Source organism: Lacerta agilis, chromosome 14 (assembly GCF_009819535.1).
Source record: "Lacerta agilis isolate rLacAgi1 chromosome 14, rLacAgi1.pri, whole genome shotgun sequence".
Lineage (NCBI taxonomy): Eukaryota > Metazoa > Chordata > Lepidosauria > Squamata > Lacertidae > Lacerta > Lacerta agilis.
This window is the reverse complement of record NC_046325.1, coordinates 50,296,988-50,315,990: the sequence shown is the minus strand read 5'-3', so window position 1 is coordinate 50,315,990 and position 19,003 is coordinate 50,296,988. Positions and strand designations below refer to the sequence as shown.

Genomic DNA, 19,003 nt, shown 5'->3' with positions numbered 1-19,003 from the left:
AATAAAGGAAAGGAAAGCATCATAGAATTTATTTCTGTCAGTTTCGTATTTCTTTCTTTAAAAAATAAAAAATCATTTGCTTTTTTGTTGAAACACTGAGAGAAAAGGAAGAAAACAAAAAATACAAATGAAAATAATAATGAACACAAATTTATTTACAGAACAATAAAGCAAGGTTTGGTCTTTGAACGATAGACCCGACCTCCCGTCTATTATTACTTGTTGCCAATACACACTTCTATCATAATTTAACTAATCCTTAATGTGTCTTAGGTCTCATGTCTTTCTTAAAGCTAGTACACTATTGAAATTATTCGAATGTCAGTTTCGTATTTCACTTCACAAGGTTGCCTTAATGCATCAGGCAGCAGCACAGCTGTGCATACACCGTCACAGGAAGGAAGGACCCAAGAGCATTTTGCTGCTGGTCTCAAGAGGACCCGGCTGGAATCAGGAGCCACTCCTGGGAAGGGTCCATGCTTTGCTTCACAGCCCTGCTGCTATAGAGCACCAGATCCAGGAATGTTGCAGTTCAGTCAGCGGAAGCAGATGTGATCTGTGATGTGCTGGCCCTGTCGGGGAGATCTCCTGTAAAAATCACGCAGATCCAAGATGATCCATTTTCTATATCCAGCGTCACCTTATGCTTATGCTCACCCAGCAAGACTGAGCAGGGTCGCCCAGGACTGCAGCCTGAGAGCTGTTCCAGCGGGAGAGGACTACACTTCCCAGCATGCCTTGCACCGAGCTCCTTCGGCCCGCCGGCTATCCCTACGTTGGTGAGCGGCATAGACAGACTACACAACACAGCATGCCTCGGGAGGGAGGCATTTCCGGCAACCTCCCATCGGCATCTGTGTGGAAACTAGCCACTTGGGAGGACTATGTTACCCAGCATGCACTGCTGGAAGAAGGGCTGAAGCACAAGCACCGAGGGCGCAAGTGTATGCTGGGAACTGTAGTCGCTGCTGCGTGACACCTGTCTCTGGCACCTAGCAGCGTTTGACGTATACTTTTTTTCAAAACTGTTACCAATAGGTATTTGATACGGCCCCCCAAGGTCCTCTAGCCCAACCCCTTGTCTTGCCATGCAGGAATCTCAGCTAAAGCATCCATGACAGATGGCTATCCAACATCTGCTTAAAAACCTCCAAGGAAGGAGAGCCTATCCCCCTTGGGAGTCTGTTCCACTGCCAAACTGTTCTTGCTGTTAGAAAGTTCTTCCTGATGTTTAGTCAAAATCTTGCTTGTAACTTGAAGCCATTGTTTGAGTTCTACCCTCCAGAGCAGGAGAAAACGACCCCAACCCAAAGTCACCCTCCCCTGCACATGTTCCAGCTTGTCAACATCCTCCTTAAAATGTGGTGCCCAGAACTGGGCACTGTATTCCAGGTGTGGTCTGACCAAGGCGGAATAGAGTGGGACTATTCCTTCTCTTGACCTGGACACTAGACCTCTGTTGAGGCAGCCTAGATTGGCATTAGCTTTCCCCCCCTCTGCTGCACCACACTGTTGACTCATGTTCAGATTGTGGTCCTCTGTCCTCCTCACATGTACTGCTAGGTGTCCCCCACCTTATATTTGTGCAGCTGGTTCTCCCTGCCTAAGTACAGAACCTGACATCTGCACCTACTGAAATTCATTTTGTTAGCTTGGGCCCAGTACTCCAGTCTGTCATCCAAGCTTGTCTTGATGGTGTGGTGGTTGTTTTTTATTGGCCTTTTCAAAAAGCCTAAAAGGGGTTGATAATTGTTTTCCTTTAAGAGATGGTTTCTGATGGTTGCAAGCACTGCTTGGGATGTATGTGTTGCAGGTTGGGGTCTGCTCCCCCCTCAGCCACAAAAATAATATTAGCTTCTTAAGGAAGAAGCATAGAGGAAGACTGAATTATTCATAGAAGCAAAACTAACTTAAAAACACGACTTCCTGTAGAAGAGATAGTGGAGATACATTGTGATAGGTAGCATAAATGTCATTTACAGTGAATATAACCCTGTGGACAGACCAAATTGATAAATAATGCTTTGTATATTAACTTTTTGCTGCCATTTTTGTGGATTTTTTATCTGAAAAACCATAAGCTTTAACTTTTCCTTCTTCTTTTGCAAAGATATTGCCTGAGCCAGTTCAGTCTCTCTCTCTCTCTCTCTCTCTCATTCTCCAAATTTATTTATTTGGTTTTTTTCAAATTAAAAATTTACAGAGATATATCAAACATAAATCATAAAAACAAGATTCCTAGGAATCTTGTGGACTTCCACCCTCCCCTTTGCGGGTCCTATTATTAACCAAGTCAAATCTTTATTATGGTCACAGACCAGCATAAGTAGGCTGGGGTACAATCATTTAAAATCTGTAAAATGTTTTAGAAAGCTAAAATTATTAAAATAGAAGGTATATATAAAAAACTAAAAGAATCTAAAAGAAGGGTTAGGAGCAATAAACAGATGTGGAAGAGCATAAAAGGTTATTATATAAAAGCCTATGGCTATCAATTTACAAAGCACTCCAATATGAGTGTTCATTAAATCTAAACAAAATAGGAAATTCTTTCCAGTAGCACCTTAGAGACCAACTGAGTTTGTTCTTGGTATGAGCTTTCGTGTGCATGCACACTTCTTCAGATACCAAATCTAGTTTGTGGCACATTAAATCTAGTTTGTGGCACAGGTCATCATCTGACAAATTTTGAGCACTGCTATGCAGAACCTGGCAACACTGTATGTTGTAGCAGGGTTGGTATCTGAAAGCAGCAGGGAGGTATAGAATTGCCCTGTGCGCCCTGGGTACTTATGGGGAGATGAGTGGGTAGATGAGGCTTATACGAATGTCTCTATCATATAGGCACTGGAGAAGCACATGCCCCATTGTTTCTGTTTGTCCAGAATCACAGGGGCATTGTCTCTCTAAGTAAACAATCTTCCTATATCAACCTTCAATGACAGCTGAGGGGAGGGCGTGACATCGTGCCAGGGTAAAGGCCCTCCGATGCTTAGGACTTCAAGTTTAGTTAGATATGCCATCAGGGAGGCAGAGTACCTGATAGATTCACTGGCAATAAAAGTTAGGGTCCTGGCTAGATCCAATTGGTGCTCTGTGTCTGCTACATGTAGTTTAATGAGTGCTTTGGCCTGATCATATCCCACACTAAGTAGAAGACCTGGAGAGAAGCCCAGGGATGAGATTTTAGTTGCCACTGCCTCTTTTCATGTGGATTAAAAATCATCATTCATAGTTAGCAGGGCAAGGCAAAGGGGAAATAAAGACAGTCTGAGCCAATAGTTGAGTATGGTCACCCACACTCTAGCCTCCGCTTTTGTGAAGCCTGTCTCTAGTCTCAGAGCGGCATTAGAGACACATTTTGGGACGTGAAGGGCTGATCTTATAAATTTGGAGTGTACAAGTTCTAGTGGTGCAAAATTGGAGAAGGGGGGCAGCTGGGCACCATAAAGAAGTTGTGCTATTGGCTTGGCTTCAAATAGTTTGGGTGCTGCAGGTATATAGTAGCCACCTCTTGTTTTAAGAAATCTAAGGATTGCAGATGAGCTCCTCTGAGCAATATCAGCAACATAATCCCCATGAGCTTTCCTACTGCTGGCAGAATGAGAAACTACCCCGATATTTGAAACAGTAGACCTGCTCGATCTTATGGGACACTGTGGAAACATGGCCTCCATGGGGCTGTCCCTGAATATGTTTGGCCCAACTCATAGTTGTGGACATGCCTTAGACCTGGTGTTCACTTCTATGGATGTGGGTGATCTGACACTAAGTAAAAGCAAAACAAAAGAAGTGCCATGGTTGGGTCACTTCCTGGTGCAACTGGACTTCTCCGCGACCCTTCCCCTCTGCAGGGAGGTGGGGCCAATTTGGATGGATCCAAGTGGTTTCCAGAAAGTGGTAGGGGATGTTTTATCCCATGTTGATGGCGATTCCCTGGTGGCTCGCTGGAATGTGGAGCTAACCAGGGCTATTGACTGTCTGGCTCTGAAGCACCCTCACAGATTGCATGGTGGACAGCCCCATGTTTCCCCCCCGAGTTGAGGACGATGAAACAATCGCTGAGACAGCTAGAGCACCGGTGGTGGAAAACTCATTCTGAATCTGACCAGACACAGCTCAATGTTGATCCTACCAAGTGGCAATAGCAACAGCAGAGAACATTCTTCACCGCCTCTGTTGCATCTGCAGGCCAATTCTGGAGGTGCAGGCCAATTCTGTGTCCAGGGCAGCTGTCTACCAGCTCCATCTGATATGCAGGCTGAAACCCTACCTGCCTGCTATGTCACCAGAGTGGTGCATGTTCTAGTTATCTCCCACTTGGACTACTGCAATGTGCTCTACATGGGGCTAGTTTGAAGGCGACTTGGAAACAACTAATCCAGAATGCGGCAGCTAGACTGGTGACTGGGAGTGGCTGCCAAGACCATATAACACCGGTCCTGAGATCTGCATTGGCTCCCAGTACGTTTCAGAGCACAATTCAAAGTGTTGGTGCTGATCTTCAAAGCCCTAAACAGCTTCGGCCCAGTATGCCTGAAGGAGCATCTCCACCATTCAGCCCGGACAAAGGTCCAGCACCAAGGGCCTTCTGGCGGTTCCCTCACTGTGAGCAGCAGTGTTACAGGGAACCAGGCAGAGGGCCTTCTCAGTAGTGGAACACCCTCCCATCAGATGTCAAGGAAATAAACAAGTACCTGACTTTTAGAAGACTTCTGAAGGCAGCCCTGTTTAGGGAAGCTTTTAATATTAATTATTGTATTTTATTATTTTGTTGGAAGCCACCCAGAGTGGGCGGGGTATAAATAATAAATTTATTATTATGGCCATCCAAGAACAGCTCATAGGCTTTTTGGCAAATGCCATGATTTTAGTTTTCTGATTCTAGCTGGTCCTCCTTGCAATACTGTTAGTGCTCTCGGTTCTCTTTTGAGGTCAATAGGTGTTCTTGAAAGTATTGCTGAATCATCTGCATAGATCAGAACAGGGATGTGTCTTCCAGCAAAGAAGGGGCCCAGCTGGGAACCCTACAGATGTTGTGCTATTGGCTATTATTAATCATTTCCTCCTGCATCTTTTATAATACTCCAAATCCTTTAACTCCATTATGTCCATAATTCAACCTTAAACTGCATGTGTTATTCCAATCCTAACAATTTTAACTATTTACAATCTTCTTTAAGATGTTATAAATTTTCCCCATCCCTTGTTAAAAATTTTGTCTTCCTGATTACTGACTCTTCTGGTCATTTTAGCCATTTCAGCATAGTTCAATTTTCTCAGGAGGGTGGACAGTAGCATTAATGGAGAAACTCGCCAAATGCTCCACCCAAGATGCTGGCAACTTCTTAGAAATATGGTATCTTATCCTAACCTTTTCAGTCGATAAAACTATCTGGACCCCACTATGCATGAACAACCGTGGTACAGTGTGCTTCGCTAACAGTCATTCTCATTTCAATAACTAATTGGAAACTTGCTGAGATTTATTGTAATTCAATAAATCTGTGCAACTTGGCTGAGGGGCTCCTTTCCCAGAGGTACATCTGGCTGCATCACTATAAAGTTTTTAGCAAGTGCTTAAAGTGCATTGCTTTGGCACCTGAAATCTGTGTTTTCAGGATCCACCTTATTCTTGCATATGCAATACATTTTAACTGTTTTTAATTCCCAATTTCAAATTGTTGCAACCAACCCTGGGAACTGCTGGTGAAAGGTGGGTAATAAATTTAATAACACATATGCAAAAGAAGCAGTAGGGGGAGACAACAAACAACAAATATCAAAAAGATGTTTATTTTTGTAACAAATATACAGTGACTGTAAAAAAAAAAGTAACATTGTTATCACCTAGTGGTACAAAGAATAAAAAAAAACCACAAGTCATAATTTGGTATTTAAAACATACCAGAACAGAATGTCTTATTATGCAATTTGCACATAAAAATGGTATGCCAGACTTCCTTATAATTTATAGAAATTGATAATGATGGCTCCTACAAGCTCAATACCTGCAACAGAAGTTTAGCTGCCAACTGTGGCTAAATAAGATTTTCTTGTGTGATGTTTTCCCTAACACAACCATCATTAGCACTGGAAACCCCACTTCTGCTATAGGTCAGGCAATGCTTACCAACATCTGGCTCCATCCTTTCCCTATGCCAATAAGAAAAAAGCAACTGAAACCCTTTGACTTTGCCACAGCTGATCTAATTCCTGCAGACCTCAGAAAACAGTGTGAAAACAGGGTCACAGTTCACAGCAACTGATGCAACTTTTAATTGACAACTGATAAAAGGACAAGCTTAGAAGACTAAGTAAGACATCGATATGTACATCATAAACAGTTTGCTAAATGGATACTTCACTGAGTGGGCCAAAGATGAAAAAGTAGCTTCTTTGGTGTAAAAAAAAAAAACATGAAAAGTTGCTTTCATTTCTCTCAACATGAGATGTACAAGATGGGGAGTAAGACCCAACAAGCCCATCTTGCAATAGCAAATAACAGAATGGAATGCCTTCCTTGGCACTAGCCAGAGTGAACATAAAAAGGCTAACATCTTAGCCAATCTATTTTTGTCCCAAAATGCACCAAGAATGTGAAAAACACATTTTCAGGATTAATTCCATTAAATTCAAAGCCACTCCAAAATAAAAGATTAGATTAGTAGACTCTTTGATCTGGCACATTCAATTTAAACAAATCTAAAGAATTATTCCCAAGTAGTGACTGTACTCTAAGAATCAAACACAGTTGGTTTCAAATTCTGTGGTCTTGAGGCTGCTGCAAAACATTCATAGGGTGCTCCAAGCAATGGGCTTCTTCCCAGACTTTTTCAGCAATTCATTTGTTTTAGAGAAATGCTTACAGCCAAAGAAACCCCTGTGCACTGACAGGGGTGAAGGGTGAGCTGTCTGTAGGATGTGGTGCCGTTTCTGCAAGAAATCAGAGATGTTAAGACCTTGTAGTCATCCCGTCCCCCCACCACTGAACTGCCACTATATTTGCAGAATCTTAGGTTTTGTACTGCTGTCTGTGGACCAATATCATTTAACAGAAACACTGACCAAACCTGAGCCCATCCTCTAATAATCTCAGTTCTGCAGTCCCAGAATACCCTTTTAACACAATGTACTCTAATGTGTACTGCATGAGGCCATAATCCAGGCTCCGGATTAGATTCCATGCTGCATACCACACAGTACACACAGACCAGCTCCCAGACTTTCCCCAATGTCCGGACTAGTGTCACTTCCAGAGGAATGGAAAAGCAATGGTGCGCTTACCCTGTCGATAGAGCTGCCTTTCCTCTGAGCATAGGCCCCCCAAAGCATGAAGACCACACCATCCAAGTTGCTGTTTAGCCAGGAGACCACTGCGTCTGTGAACTGCTCCCAGCCCTTCTCTTTGTGGGAATTGGCTTGGTGTGCTCGGACTGTAAGAACAGCATTGAGTAGAAGTACTCCTAGGTTCAAAATGAAACAGGAAAGGGTGAGCAAGCATGCAGAAAACATTAAATAAAAATAAACTGCTTTTGCTCCTATGAAGGCCAAATGATCAATACTCTGCACACAAAATATGTTTATTCAGTATGTTTATCCCAGCCAAATTCTGCAACACCATTAGAGGTCAACCCCCACCTCCCAGTGATTTGAGGGCATTTTATTGCAGCTTATGTGTTTAATTTTATGCTAATGGTTGTATAAACTTATAATAACCAGCTGTTCTGTAATGGAGCTGCATGTAGCAGCAAAACTATCCACCGTTCTGTAAAGTATGTATATGAGCTAAGCTTGCTCTTTTCAGCAAGATCTAGCCTCTCTGAAGCAGCAGGAGGCTGGGATTGTGTTGGATGTTCAGGGGCTGTTTCCTTGCTAAAATCTGGGGAGTGCTGAAAGGAATTCTTCATCCACTGCTGCAAGTACTACCTTTGGCTGCTGGAAAGAAGCAATCTGTATCCAGAAGGTGAAACAAACACACATGATAGCAGCTGGAGGAAGCCCACTACAGGGGAAAAGCCCACAACAAACTTTGATCCTGCTTCACCTTGTTTAGCCCACCCGGTCAAGTCTCCATGGCCAGGATGAGAAAAGCCTTTTATGTCTTCAGCCAGTTCTTTGTAGATGTTCTCTAGGCTACGATCAAAAATAAGAAAGGTTTTGACAGACTTCCTCTCATGCATTTGTATCATAGTGATTTCATTTATTACATAACCACATATTAGTGATAACTATGCAAATGAAAGACTAATGGAAAGGCAGTATTGCATATCTGGTTCTAACAGGACTACAAAGTTTAAAGCCTAACCTTACCTGGGTGGAGGTGGAACTGGTCTCTGGACACTGAAACAGAGTCCATGTGCTTGGTTGGGTCCATGATACGGGTCTTGGCCCAAGATGACAACTTTTACCTGAACAAAGTTACAAAAGCAGAAATTTGTTCAATACAATCACTCCTGCTGCCATTCATCTCTGCCCAGTATAATACATCCCTTTGGTAGGACACAGAGTGTGGCTGGTTATCCCTCGCTCTTTCTCTCGTGTGTTCTAGAGCAGTGTTTTTCAACCTTTTTTGGGCAAAGGCACACTTGTTTCATGAAAAAAATCACGAGGCACACCACCATTAGATAACAATAATAGTAGTAGTAGTAATAATAAAAATGATAATTCTTCTCATGTCTGAATTGAGCATGTGAAGATGGCGCACCTTGCCCCACCCCCACCAGGCTAATAATAATAAATAACAACTATAGTACTAGTCAGGACTCTCCCCCCAGCCACAGGAACTCAGTTCTGGCACCTCTCAGGTGGGCGCCTTCGCCATTATAAGAGAACGAGGGAAGGCGTCCGTGATGAGTTCCAGGCTCCAGCACCTCTTTTTCTAGAAAAATAGCATTGGTAGCAGCAGATGCCCCAATGCTAGGTAGGCAGCAGAGGTAGGAGGCGGTGTCGTAGCGGCGGCCGCCTCGCCCCGCACGGCCCACGGGGGTCAGCCAGTTGCTCCACTCGCGCAGTGCCCAGATGTTGGGCACGCAGCTCAGGTGTTGGCACAGCTGCAAGAAGCTGCCGGGCTGCCGCTGCACCCGCAGCCGCCACTCAGCCAGTCCCGAGGACGGCGGGAGGCGCTTGGCTGGCAGCAGGCGGGCCGGGCCCGCGGTGGTAGCGGCGGCGGCGGCATCAGCCACCGGGCCGGGCAGTACTAAGAGGACTCCGGCTTCTTCGAAGGCCTCGCGGATGGCGCAGAGGCGGAAGGCCACGTCTCCCGGCAGCGGTGAGCCCAGCTCCGGGCGCTCGGCGGCGAAGAGCGGCGCCCTCGGGCACTCGCCCCGCACCGAGCCCAGTCCGCAGCGCGGCCCACCTGCCAGCAGCTGCAGCCAGTCGGACGAGAAGTCGGCCGTGTCCGCCACGCCGCCCGCGAAGACGTGAGCACTGGGCAGGAAGGCGCTCCGCCGCAGGAGGAGCAGCTCATAGTCAAAGGCGCCCGCCGCCACCGTGGGCCGAGGGGGAGACGCGCCCAGCCCACCTGCCGCTAGCAGCAGCGTCGCCACCTCCCGCCAGTGCCGCAACCGCCAGCCCATGTTTTCCCACGGAACACCAGGCAACATCTCGCGGCACACTAGTGTGCCGCGGAACAGTGGTTGAAAAACACTGTTCTAGAGAAGACCAATGGGACAACTATATAAGCACCACAGTTCATGGGCAACCCAGTCAGATGAGGTACAAAAATACATGATTATAAATTATTATTATGCAGCAGTGATTGATTAAAAGCTCCATGTTCAAATCTCAGAACAATCTGGAACTCTCAGGGTAGTTTTAAGGAAGCCCCACCATTCCATTCCATTCCACCCCACCCCCTTCAGCTTCAGCTTCACCTAGCATTTATCCAATGGGATTAACAAGTAGCGGCCTTCCTTTACAGCCAGGACAACTTAATACAGTAGTGTATGCAAAACATTCTGAGGCCAAAATGCAACTAGCAGCACCAAGCATTATTGTTACTAGCCCATGGTTTTCAAAACAATGCAGACAGAAAGTGCAACACTTATCTAGAGGTAGAAAAAAAGAGAAGATACCGCTGACAACTTAGTGACTCCTGAAGGAAAAGGTAGAATGTAGGGCTGATTGTACCAGGTTTACTCACATCACGGATACTGCACATCTGAGTCCAGGTGAAGACTTGATGCACAGCTGGATACACTGTGTAGCGCTTGCGCTCTGCAGCAACAAAGTCCATTAGCTGTTTTGGGAGACAGAAGCAGAGTTTCAAATCCTGGTTAAGGAGGGCCAGCAGGTTAAGTAGGTAGCGACTGCACACAAGCATCTAGCGCGTCACACACAAGAATGTGTTTCAAGCAGTCATTTTTAAATTTCAAATCAGTTAACACAAAAGCTTTCTTCTGTCAATACCACATCCCATTAATGCCCAAGGTTTTAAAGAGAGGCCAGCCAGCCAATTGCTTTTAAATATGTGAAGAGTTTGCTTCATGAAATTGGATCCCATGATACAAACCAGGTGGCTGAGTTTTCAGAAAAGTTGTGATGAACTTTCAAGAGATACAGAAACTTGAGAAACATGCTTGAAAGTGAGGGGAACATTGCAAGGTGGAGGCGCCTCCCATTTCAGGACAAGTGATGACCCTGGAGCCCCTCTCCAATTCTTAGCCAAAACTTCTTGCCTTGTATCTGAAGGCAGCCCTGTGTAGGGAAGCTTTTAATGTTTAATAGACTATTGTATTTTAATATTCTGTTGGAAGCTGCCCAGAGTGGCTGGGGAAACCCAGCCAGATGGGCGGGGTATAAATAAATTATTATTGTATTAGTTCTTAAAAATAGATTTTTGGAATACTGATATGGACTCATTCAAGATGTTAGTTGCAACAAGATACATGCTCAATAATTAACAAAATACTTCTAGCCACCAGGAGCTTCTTGAGACAGGGTAGATCAAATCTAAATACTTTTGCATCTCTCTCATATATAAAGGCTGATCAATAATAGTTTCGGAGGAATTGTTAATGCCACTTTGGGCCTGCAAGGTAAACAATTAAGGTAACCACTTAATTATTCTGTAAATACAGTACACACAAGGAGAGTAAGACCATGTGTGCAAGCCCTTATATAGACATTTTAAATTGCCTGCCCTGGAGTCCAAGACCACCCCCAGAAACATCATACTTACATCACAAAAAAGCGGTCTACAACAGAAGTCCAGCAAATTATCTGATTGCATTATCTGGGTTTTGGCCACTCTTTTGTTATTATAACTACTACTTAATCCCTGACTCTAGGTCACAGGTCACAGGCTCACACCCTGTTCATATCTTGAATGCGCCATTAAAACAGGATTTGTGAGGACAGGATTTGTGAGAGACAATGGGGAGGTTTCCCACTTTGACCTTCCAGAGAAATGTTTGAGTTTAATTTGTTCAGGGCCTAATCTGTGGGGTTTCAGACATGTGGTTTATATATAGTTATGAACATTTAATTTCTTATGACCTTAAAATTCTTATTAACAGCACCAAGGCAGACAAGTGTGCAGAGTTATCAGAGGGGACGGGAGTTCACCCTTGCACTGCCCCTGGCAGCCCCCCACCTTCCTGAAGTAGTTAATGGAGATGCTTTAAAAAACAGCGGGAACGGGGTGCGGGGAAGCTCGGTTTCGGGAGAGCGCCGCTCTCGGACTCTGGCCCACCTGGGCGAAATACGGCTTGGCGAACTCCCCGGCGAGAGCGACCCTCCAGTCCTGCGCGATCTCCGGAGGAGCAAGGCTGCTGATGCGGGAAGCGAGTCTCTGCAAGGCCGCCTCTTTGTTCCTGCGGATCCGCTCCAGCTGCTCCGGGCTGAGAGGCGGGGACTGCGGGGACGGAGCGTCAGCCTTCGACCTCTTAGGAGAGCCTGCCTGCAGGCGGAACAAGCGGATGAGGGGCGACAGAACGGAAGCAGAAGGGAGGCAGTAGCGGAGCGGCGCCAGACCAGGAGCCGCCGCCGCCGCCGCCATGATAAATCCGCGCGCAACAAAACACGTGCGACTTTCGCGCCCAATTGGCCAAAAGCGCCGTTTATCGGCCTATCACTTGCGAGATAGCACTCCCGTTCCTTTCTCATTGGTTGCGGGCCATCAAAACAGCTTCCTAATTGGCCGCCGGTCCCGAGGCCTGCAGCCCGCTCGCCCTATCGCAGCTCCGATTGAAAGCCCCTGGCCTCAGTTTATCTCTGTTGCTAAGGTAGCACTAATTCTTATTGGTTAAGAGCACAGAGTCGGACTTCGTCCCACCCCCGGACGCTTCCCATTGGTTTGAGGACGGTTAATGCGCTTCCCATTGGCCCATACCTCAGGAAGGCGCCTTTTTCTTACCCGCGCGAATATGAAGGCTGGAAGCGGCCCCCCTTCGTCTTTCTCGCCGCCTCGACCGAGCTCCCCCTCCCCTCTTCCCTGTCTTCCTTTTTACCTCAGCGGCCCCGACTGGTTCCGGGGAGCGGCTGCGCTTCTTGGCCTGCGCCGCCGAGAAGAACGAGAGCAGCGTCTTCTGGCCGATCATGGTGGCTCCGCTCGCAGACGGGCTCCGGCGCTGCAGCTCGGGAGAGAAGGGCGCAGAGGGAAAGGCAGGAGGCGCAGCCGCTGGCTCAGCTTTTCTGTCCCCTCACGGAAAGAACCGCCGCTCGCTCCCGCTTAAGGTACCCTTTAAAATTGGCGCAAAAGCGAGCACGCATGCGCAGCCGAGGAGCGTCTTGGTCTCGCCCACTCGCTTCGTGTGCGCATGCGCAGTGCCTTATCATACACGCTTGTTCCTGTTCTTGGAGGGTGGATCCGCGGCAAACGGAGACTGTGGTAAATAGCAGTAATGATCGTAATCCTTGCGGTAGGGTCGTTCAGGCCTTCTATTGCACACTGCATTTACCGACTTGCGTGATTAACATGCGTGTTAGGGGGAAAGTAACGTATGAAGAGAGATCGGTGTCTCCCCCTCCGCAGATTCCTTTCGTATTGTGCAAAACGATAAACATTATTACTATCACCACCACCATCAATGTAGAATCAAACTTACAAAGAAAGTGTGATCAAAAATAATATTTGGAAACTGCACCTGTACTGCTCCTAGGTTATGTTTTGCAATTTTGATTTTACATTAATGATAAGTTTTTGCGATGTTTGGGAAGCCCTCAAAATGGAGCTAACAGACTTTTTCTTGTTACAGTTAGCCCTGTTGGTCTGCCATAGTCAAAACAAAATAAAAAATAAAAAAATTCCTTCCAGTAGCACCTTAGAGACCAACTAATTTTGTTCTTGGTATGAGCTTTCGTGTGCATGGTATCTGAAGAAGTGTGCATGCACACGAAAGCTCATACCAAGAACAAACTTAGTTGGTCTCTTAAGGTGCTACTGGAAGGAATTTTTTTTTATTTTTTATTTTGTTTAGACTTTTTCTTGTTCAATAACACTACCATTTTTCTTTCTAGCAGGCAGGGTTCTCTGTTAGTGCCTTTTGAAGGAAGGGAGGAGTGACTGGAAAGAAGACGAAGGTGGGACCTGAAACAGGATTCAGGCAGCGAGGCTCACTGGCCTCTAGGCTCGGTTCCAGGAGGGGCCTTGGAGAATATCCTGCTTTACGTGGGGATCGCAGGAGGTAAGACGTGCATTGGAATGCAGCCATAGCATTTTAACCCTAAGGCATGAAAGAGCAGCCTTCCCCTACAATGTATCCCCAGCACCTGATATACAGGGGTACATTGCTTCTGAACTTGGAGGTTCCATTTTGCCAGCCTAGATAATAACAGATGTCAGCTTGTCCAAACCAGTGTTCCCCATCCAGGTACCAGCAGATGTTGGACTGTGACCCCCGTTATCCCTGACCATTGGTTATGCAAGCTAGGATTGATGGGAATTGGAAACCAGCACCATCCAGCTGGCCAAACGCTCTCCGTCCCTTGAGTAAAGAGATCCTTTGCAGACATCACGAATTATATTTTCCAGCTGCTGCAAGTATATTAGTAAAAAGAGCGCTCCACAGCCAGGAGCCCACAACCAAAAAGATCCTCCCAGGTAGCCCCACTCCAGGCATATCTAATCTGGTTCTGGTCAATCACAGGATTGCCCTCCTACAGCCTCGATTGAGGTGCATAGCAACTGGCGATGGATAAATTCATTGTCCGGGGGCCTCTTAAGACTACAGTAACAAAGAACAAGAGGAAATCCCCTGGGCCAAAGTGGGAGGAGGCTGACTCTGGTGAGGAAGGCAGTGGAAGAAGCAAGAAGAGGCCCAAGCTGGATGCGGTCCACCATAGCAAGACTCCCTTGGTAGGTGCTTCATGGAAACACATCCGGGCAGAAGGGCTAAACTGCGATTATAGGATCCTTTTCAACAAAGCAGAGGCTGACAGGATCTTCCAGGAGCTTGAAAAGGAAGTGGAATATTTTGAAGGTAAACAGATCTGATATTTGAATCTTTAATGAATTATCTGTGCAAGCAGGGCTATCTGGAGCATACTGTAAATAGATTTCCTCATTTTTATGGCTATTATTATTTATTAAATTTATATACCACCCTTGATCTGAAGATCTCTGGGCGGTTGACAAGATAAAGACACAAGATAAAAGCACAAAATAAAAAGTCAAAAATGAAACAATAACACCCCCCCCCTCCAGCAACATGTCTAAAAGGCTGTAGAATATTAATTAGCCAAAGGCCTGGTTGAAGAGGAATGTTTTTGCTGGTGCCTAAAAATATATAATGAAGGCACCAAGCGAACCTTCCTGGAGAGAGCATTCCACAAACAGCTAGTACAGAGGTATTGTGGTCTTGAGCTGTTTAAGGCTTTATAGGTCAAAACCAGCACTTTGAATTTGACCCAGAAACTAATTGGCAGCCAGTGCAATCAGGCCAGGATCAGTGTGAACGCTCAAACTGTCTTGCCCCAGTGAGCAACCTGACTGCCAAATTCTGCACCAGCTGAAGCTTCCAAACTGTCTTCAGGGGCAGTAATGATAAGAATAGCCAGGCTGAGAAGCAGTTTCTCACTGAATGGCCATTGGGCGGTGGGCTGCAGTGAAGAGGGTTGTTTAATGGGGAAGGGCCATAGCTCAGTGGTAGAGTACCTGCTTTGCATTAAGAATGTACAAGGTTAAATTTGCAGAGTTGCATACTGTTGTGTATGTCTCTCTGTGTGAAACATTCTTCTCTCCCTTTGGCCTCTCCCAACTCGCGGCAAGAGGTTTTCTCCTCCACATCTGTGTCTCCTGCTCTCCCTCTCTCCTTTTTACGGAAGCAGAGAGCACCGCAATGTCCAGAGGGCCCCATGAATTGAATTGGGGGTGGGGGGCACCACAGGTTCCCTCCCCCACTGCTCTCAGTGGAAATTTTTAATCTTTACTTGGTGGCATTTCTTCCCTGCATCTGGTTATGAAAGCTTATCTTGAGGTTGTCATTCTTTTTTAAAGCAGGAGAGTTCACTAAACTCCACATATTTGGAAAGTGGCACAATATTCCAAGGAAACAAGTGACCTATGGGGATGCTGGCTTGACGTACACATACTCAGGTGTCACTTTCTCACCCAAGCCATGGATTCCAGTTCTGGATCACTTAAGAGACCAAATCCAGCTAACCACCGGGGACACCTTCAATTTTGTTCTCATTAACAGGTAACTTTGGGCGGGTGGTGGTTGTTTGTATGGCATTGAGCACCAGTGAACTAGTTCTCCATGCCCAGTCCCTTACACTAACTTGTGACTGGTGTTGTGACATACAGAGGGTAGTGCAGAAAGAGCCTGACATCCTGCTGCAGGAGCTGCCCTTGACTACGTTTGCCAACTGCTGCTCTCCAGGTGTTTTTAGACTACAATTCCCACCAGCCACTGCCAGCAGAGTTACATGATACTGAATTTATGGGAACAAAATGACATAACCTGCAGGATGGGGCCAATGGCCAGTCTTTTTTTTAAAATAGTTTTAAAAATTCATTTTTACATTTAACATTTACATTCAAACATAAGTCATAATAATAAAAAATAGGATTCTCTGAATCCTTGGACTTCCTGCCACCCTTCCATGGGTTCCATTATTAATCTTTTCCCACCTTCATCCTATAAAAATCTCTATTTATCTTTAATATTCAATTTATACCATAGTTCATGTTACATCGGAAAATAACAGCTAGGCAGAGCTGAGGGGAACAGTTAGAAGCAGAACAGCAAGAGAGAGAGATAATGGACTCCCCTTCGCTAGAGAGTCCAGCAGGAGACCAGCACCCCAAACACAGCTGCAGGGCTGGCTTACTGCATCATGCACATCACTATCTAAAGAGTATAGCCTTCCACTCTGCAAGTGCTTTTCAGTCCATAGTCTAAAACTACTTAACTGCATCACTCATCTCCCCTCCCTGCCAGGTATAAGGACGGGCACGATCACATGGGAGAACACAGAGACGATGAGCGAGAGCTGGCCCCTCGCAGCCCCATCGCATCCGTGTCCTTTGGAGCCTGCAGGGACTTTGTCTTCCGGCACAAGGATTCCAGAGGCAAAAGCCCCTCGCGCTACATTGAGGCTGTCAAGTTGCAGCTGGAGCATGGGAGCTTGTTGATGATGAACTTCCCCACCAACCGTTACTGGTACCACAGCCTGCCCAGTCGCAAGAAGCTCCTGGCTCCGAGAATCAACCTGACATTTCGAAAAGTGATGGCACTGACCCCAGGGCAATGAGAGCAGGAGAGATGACTCACTGACTTCCACACAGTGTTCTTTTGTCTCAAGAGTTCGGCCATATAGTTTCATGCCATATAGGCATGAAAGAGAGTTTCCAAGAGGTTGTTTTTTGTTGTTCCTTTTAGTGCCTTTGTGGTAAAAATAAAAAGGTATTTGGGGTCAAATACTTGGCTGATCATTGAATTTCAGATGTTACTATGGCCATAGTTCAAAAGGTCAATGTCATGGTGGGGTGGGGGAGGCTATGCTTGCTTTGTAAAATGCAGATCCTGTTCCAACAGGGGGCTTGAGGATTTCCTAGGTGCTTTGGGGTAGGTGGCTGCAGAAAAGGGAGTGACTAGCAGGATGGCCAGTACTCCATGATCATTAGGCAAAAGCTGCTTCTATAATCTTCTCCGAAGAAAAGCAGTAATGAAAGATAAACCTCCCCCGCCACCCTGATGTATATTTCCTTTGTAATACAGGGCTGGGGAGCCTGACCGTAGACCCTTCTGGTTGGTGGATCCAGGTCCCACAACACCTAGAGGGCCACAGGTTCCCCCAGCCTTGTATCACCTAGAGCAACTCTTTAAAAATATTAATTGAAGAAGTAGTAGTTTGGGTTTCATATCCCACTTTATCACTACCCTAAGGAGTCTCAAAGTGGCTAATATTCTCCTTTCCCTTCCTCCCCCACAACAAACACTCTGTGAGGTGAGTGAGGCTGAGAGACTTCAAAGAAGTGTGACTAGCCCAAGGTCACCCAGCAGCTGCATGTGGAGGAGCGGAGACGCAAACCTGGTTCACCAGATTATGAGTCTACCACTCTTAACCACTACACCACAATGGCTTTTATAGTTTTACAAAACTTAAATGAAGACAGTATTCCCCACCCTCCCACTTCCCTAGTCCTCGTAGAAACTGGCATGCAAATAACCAAGTGAGTCTTGGTCCCTTGGAACCTACTCAGAGTTCAGTTTGCTTAGTAGTTATTGTGGATAGGTAGATGACAGTTAATCAATTTTCTTGCTCATATTGTGCTAAAAGTCTTAAGTCTTTAACTGAAGGATTCTTTGGATATTTCCTTCTGTAGGACCATCCATTTATTCAGTATTTTCCAGACCATAAGGGAGCCAGTCCCCGCCCTCCTAAAAAGCAGCCCAGGAAAGAAGCAAGTGGGTGATGAAGGAAGGAGGAGGAGAGGGGTGGCATCACACAAGTGTTGCAAGAGGCAGAACCAGGCAAGGAGGGTGAAATCTTTCAGATCAATGGATTTTTTTATAGAATACCTCAAGACAAGGGAGTTCTGTTCATCATCCACCTGACCTAGGAACAAAGGCAACAAAGATCAAGTCCTCTTCCAATATTATTTCTGGTATGACTCCAAAAGCATAAGGGCTGTACCTGGTGCTATATCTACTTACAGTAGTCCCGACTAATGGACATTGATTTCAATGGGTCTCCTCTGAGTAGGACATAGATGGCTACAACCCATAGTGCTGTACAGCAAGATAAAGGCAAGAGGCATCTTAGCTTCAGGCTTACACTCCAGTGATACTGTATAGAGCAGCCTTCCTGGTTGTTTTGGTTGTTAAGAACTCAGTTATGGAAATGGCAATGGCAGATGGCCACAGGCAGGAAAGAAATAGCTAGTTTCCTGCCTGTTACAAAGCTTAATGGAAGTATAATACATGCCACCATAACCAACCCACTCGAGGGGGGGGGGGGCTTAGGGCAATTTCTGAGTCTCAGAAAAGGGGAGAGGGGTGTGGGTGACTCCTGGATACCTAGTCCTATATTCACTGCCTTTGCAAGTCATACAATAGCCTTAGGAAGATAAGGCTGGGCCTATAACTCTCAGGGCTGTACAGCAGAAGTTCACTTTGGTGGCACAAAGGAAACTTCTCATAGCCAAAAGGCAAAAGTTAAAATACACAGCTCCTTGGAAAGGAGATTGGTAGATTTTCTGCCACACGTTATTGAAATGAGTAGTAAATCCAAGATCCTATTGTGACTAAATGCTGCCCATGAGAGTAATTGTGCTTGTAAACTACAACAATTTGAAGGGAAAAGAATAATTGCCACAAATCCTAGCCTGAGAGTTTCTGGCGACTGTGCTTCCACTACAGGTGCTAAGGCCAGGGATGCAGGGTAGCATAAGGGCAGAGAAGGACCACCGCAGTTGTCAACACTGGGGTGTTCTCTTTAGAGTGTATGACACACCTGTGTTTATTAGTACCATGCCAGGGTCCTTTTAACTAGTTTTATGTAGCAATAAGACCAGTTCACAGAGACATGAACAGGTTTTTACTTACAGGGGAAA

The 19,003-nt window shown here is 45.8% G+C and overlaps 2 protein-coding genes across 4 annotated transcripts; one reads left to right on the top strand and one right to left on the bottom strand.

Annotated features, from left to right (window-relative positions):
- Positions 1-6,492: 6,492 nt before the first annotated feature.
- Positions 6,493-12,639, bottom strand: UNG (uracil DNA glycosylase). Of its 2 annotated transcripts, XM_033170211.1 has the most exons (7): positions 12,453-12,637; positions 11,696-11,902; positions 10,145-10,240; positions 8,314-8,411; positions 8,048-8,136; positions 7,288-7,466; positions 6,493-6,936 (listed from the first exon to the last, which is right to left on the bottom strand). In XM_033170211.1, the coding sequence occupies exons 1-7, from the start codon at positions 12,540-12,542 to the stop codon at positions 6,796-6,798; spliced, it is 900 nt and encodes a 299-aa protein (XP_033026102.1). In that variant the 5' UTR covers positions 12,543-12,637; the 3' UTR covers positions 6,493-6,795. The 2 variants fall into 2 exon arrangements, with proteins under 2 accessions (XP_033026102.1, XP_033026103.1); XM_033170212.1 differs by lacking the exon at positions 8,048-8,136 and having other exon boundaries at positions 12,453-12,639.
- A 139-nt stretch (positions 12,640-12,778) lies between these two features.
- Positions 12,779-16,745, top strand: ALKBH2 (alkB homolog 2, alpha-ketoglutarate dependent dioxygenase). 2 transcript variants are annotated; one of them, XM_033169232.1, is made up of 5 exons: positions 12,779-12,832; positions 13,462-13,628; positions 14,091-14,423; positions 15,440-15,641; positions 16,386-16,745. In XM_033169232.1, exons 3-5 carry the CDS (start codon positions 14,135-14,137, stop codon positions 16,696-16,698), a joined length of 804 nt encoding a protein of 267 aa, XP_033025123.1. In that variant the 5' UTR covers positions 12,779-12,832; positions 13,462-13,628; positions 14,091-14,134; the 3' UTR covers positions 16,699-16,745. The 2 variants fall into 2 exon arrangements, with proteins under 2 accessions (XP_033025123.1, XP_033025124.1); XM_033169233.1 differs by having other exon boundaries at positions 12,788-12,832; positions 15,443-15,641; positions 16,386-16,744.
- The last annotated feature ends 2,258 nt before the right edge of the window (positions 16,746-19,003 follow it).

Excerpts from the sequence above, each read along its gene's own strand:
- UNG (XM_033170211.1), bottom strand. The coding sequence starts at position 12,542 with ATGATCGGCCAGAAGACGCTGCTCTCGTTCTTCTCGGCGGCGCAGGCC. Across the intron at positions 10,241-11,695 it reads CCAAGCCGTATTTCGCCCAG|CTAATGGACTTTGTTGCTGC; the intron begins GTGGGCCAGAGT and ends CTCCCAAAACAG. Across the intron at positions 8,137-8,313 it reads CCAGTTCCACCTCCACCCAG|CCTAGAGAACATCTACAAAG; the intron begins GTAAGGTTAGGC and ends TTTTGATCGTAG.
- ALKBH2 (XM_033169232.1), top strand. The coding sequence starts at position 14,135 with ATGGATAAATTCATTGTCCGGGGGCCTCTTAAGACTACAGTAACAAAG. Across the intron at positions 14,424-15,439 it reads GGAAGTGGAATATTTTGAAG|CAGGAGAGTTCACTAAACTC; the intron begins GTAAACAGATCT and ends TCTTTTTTAAAG. Across the intron at positions 15,642-16,385 it reads AATTTTGTTCTCATTAACAG|GTATAAGGACGGGCACGATC; the intron begins GTAACTTTGGGC and ends CCTCCCTGCCAG.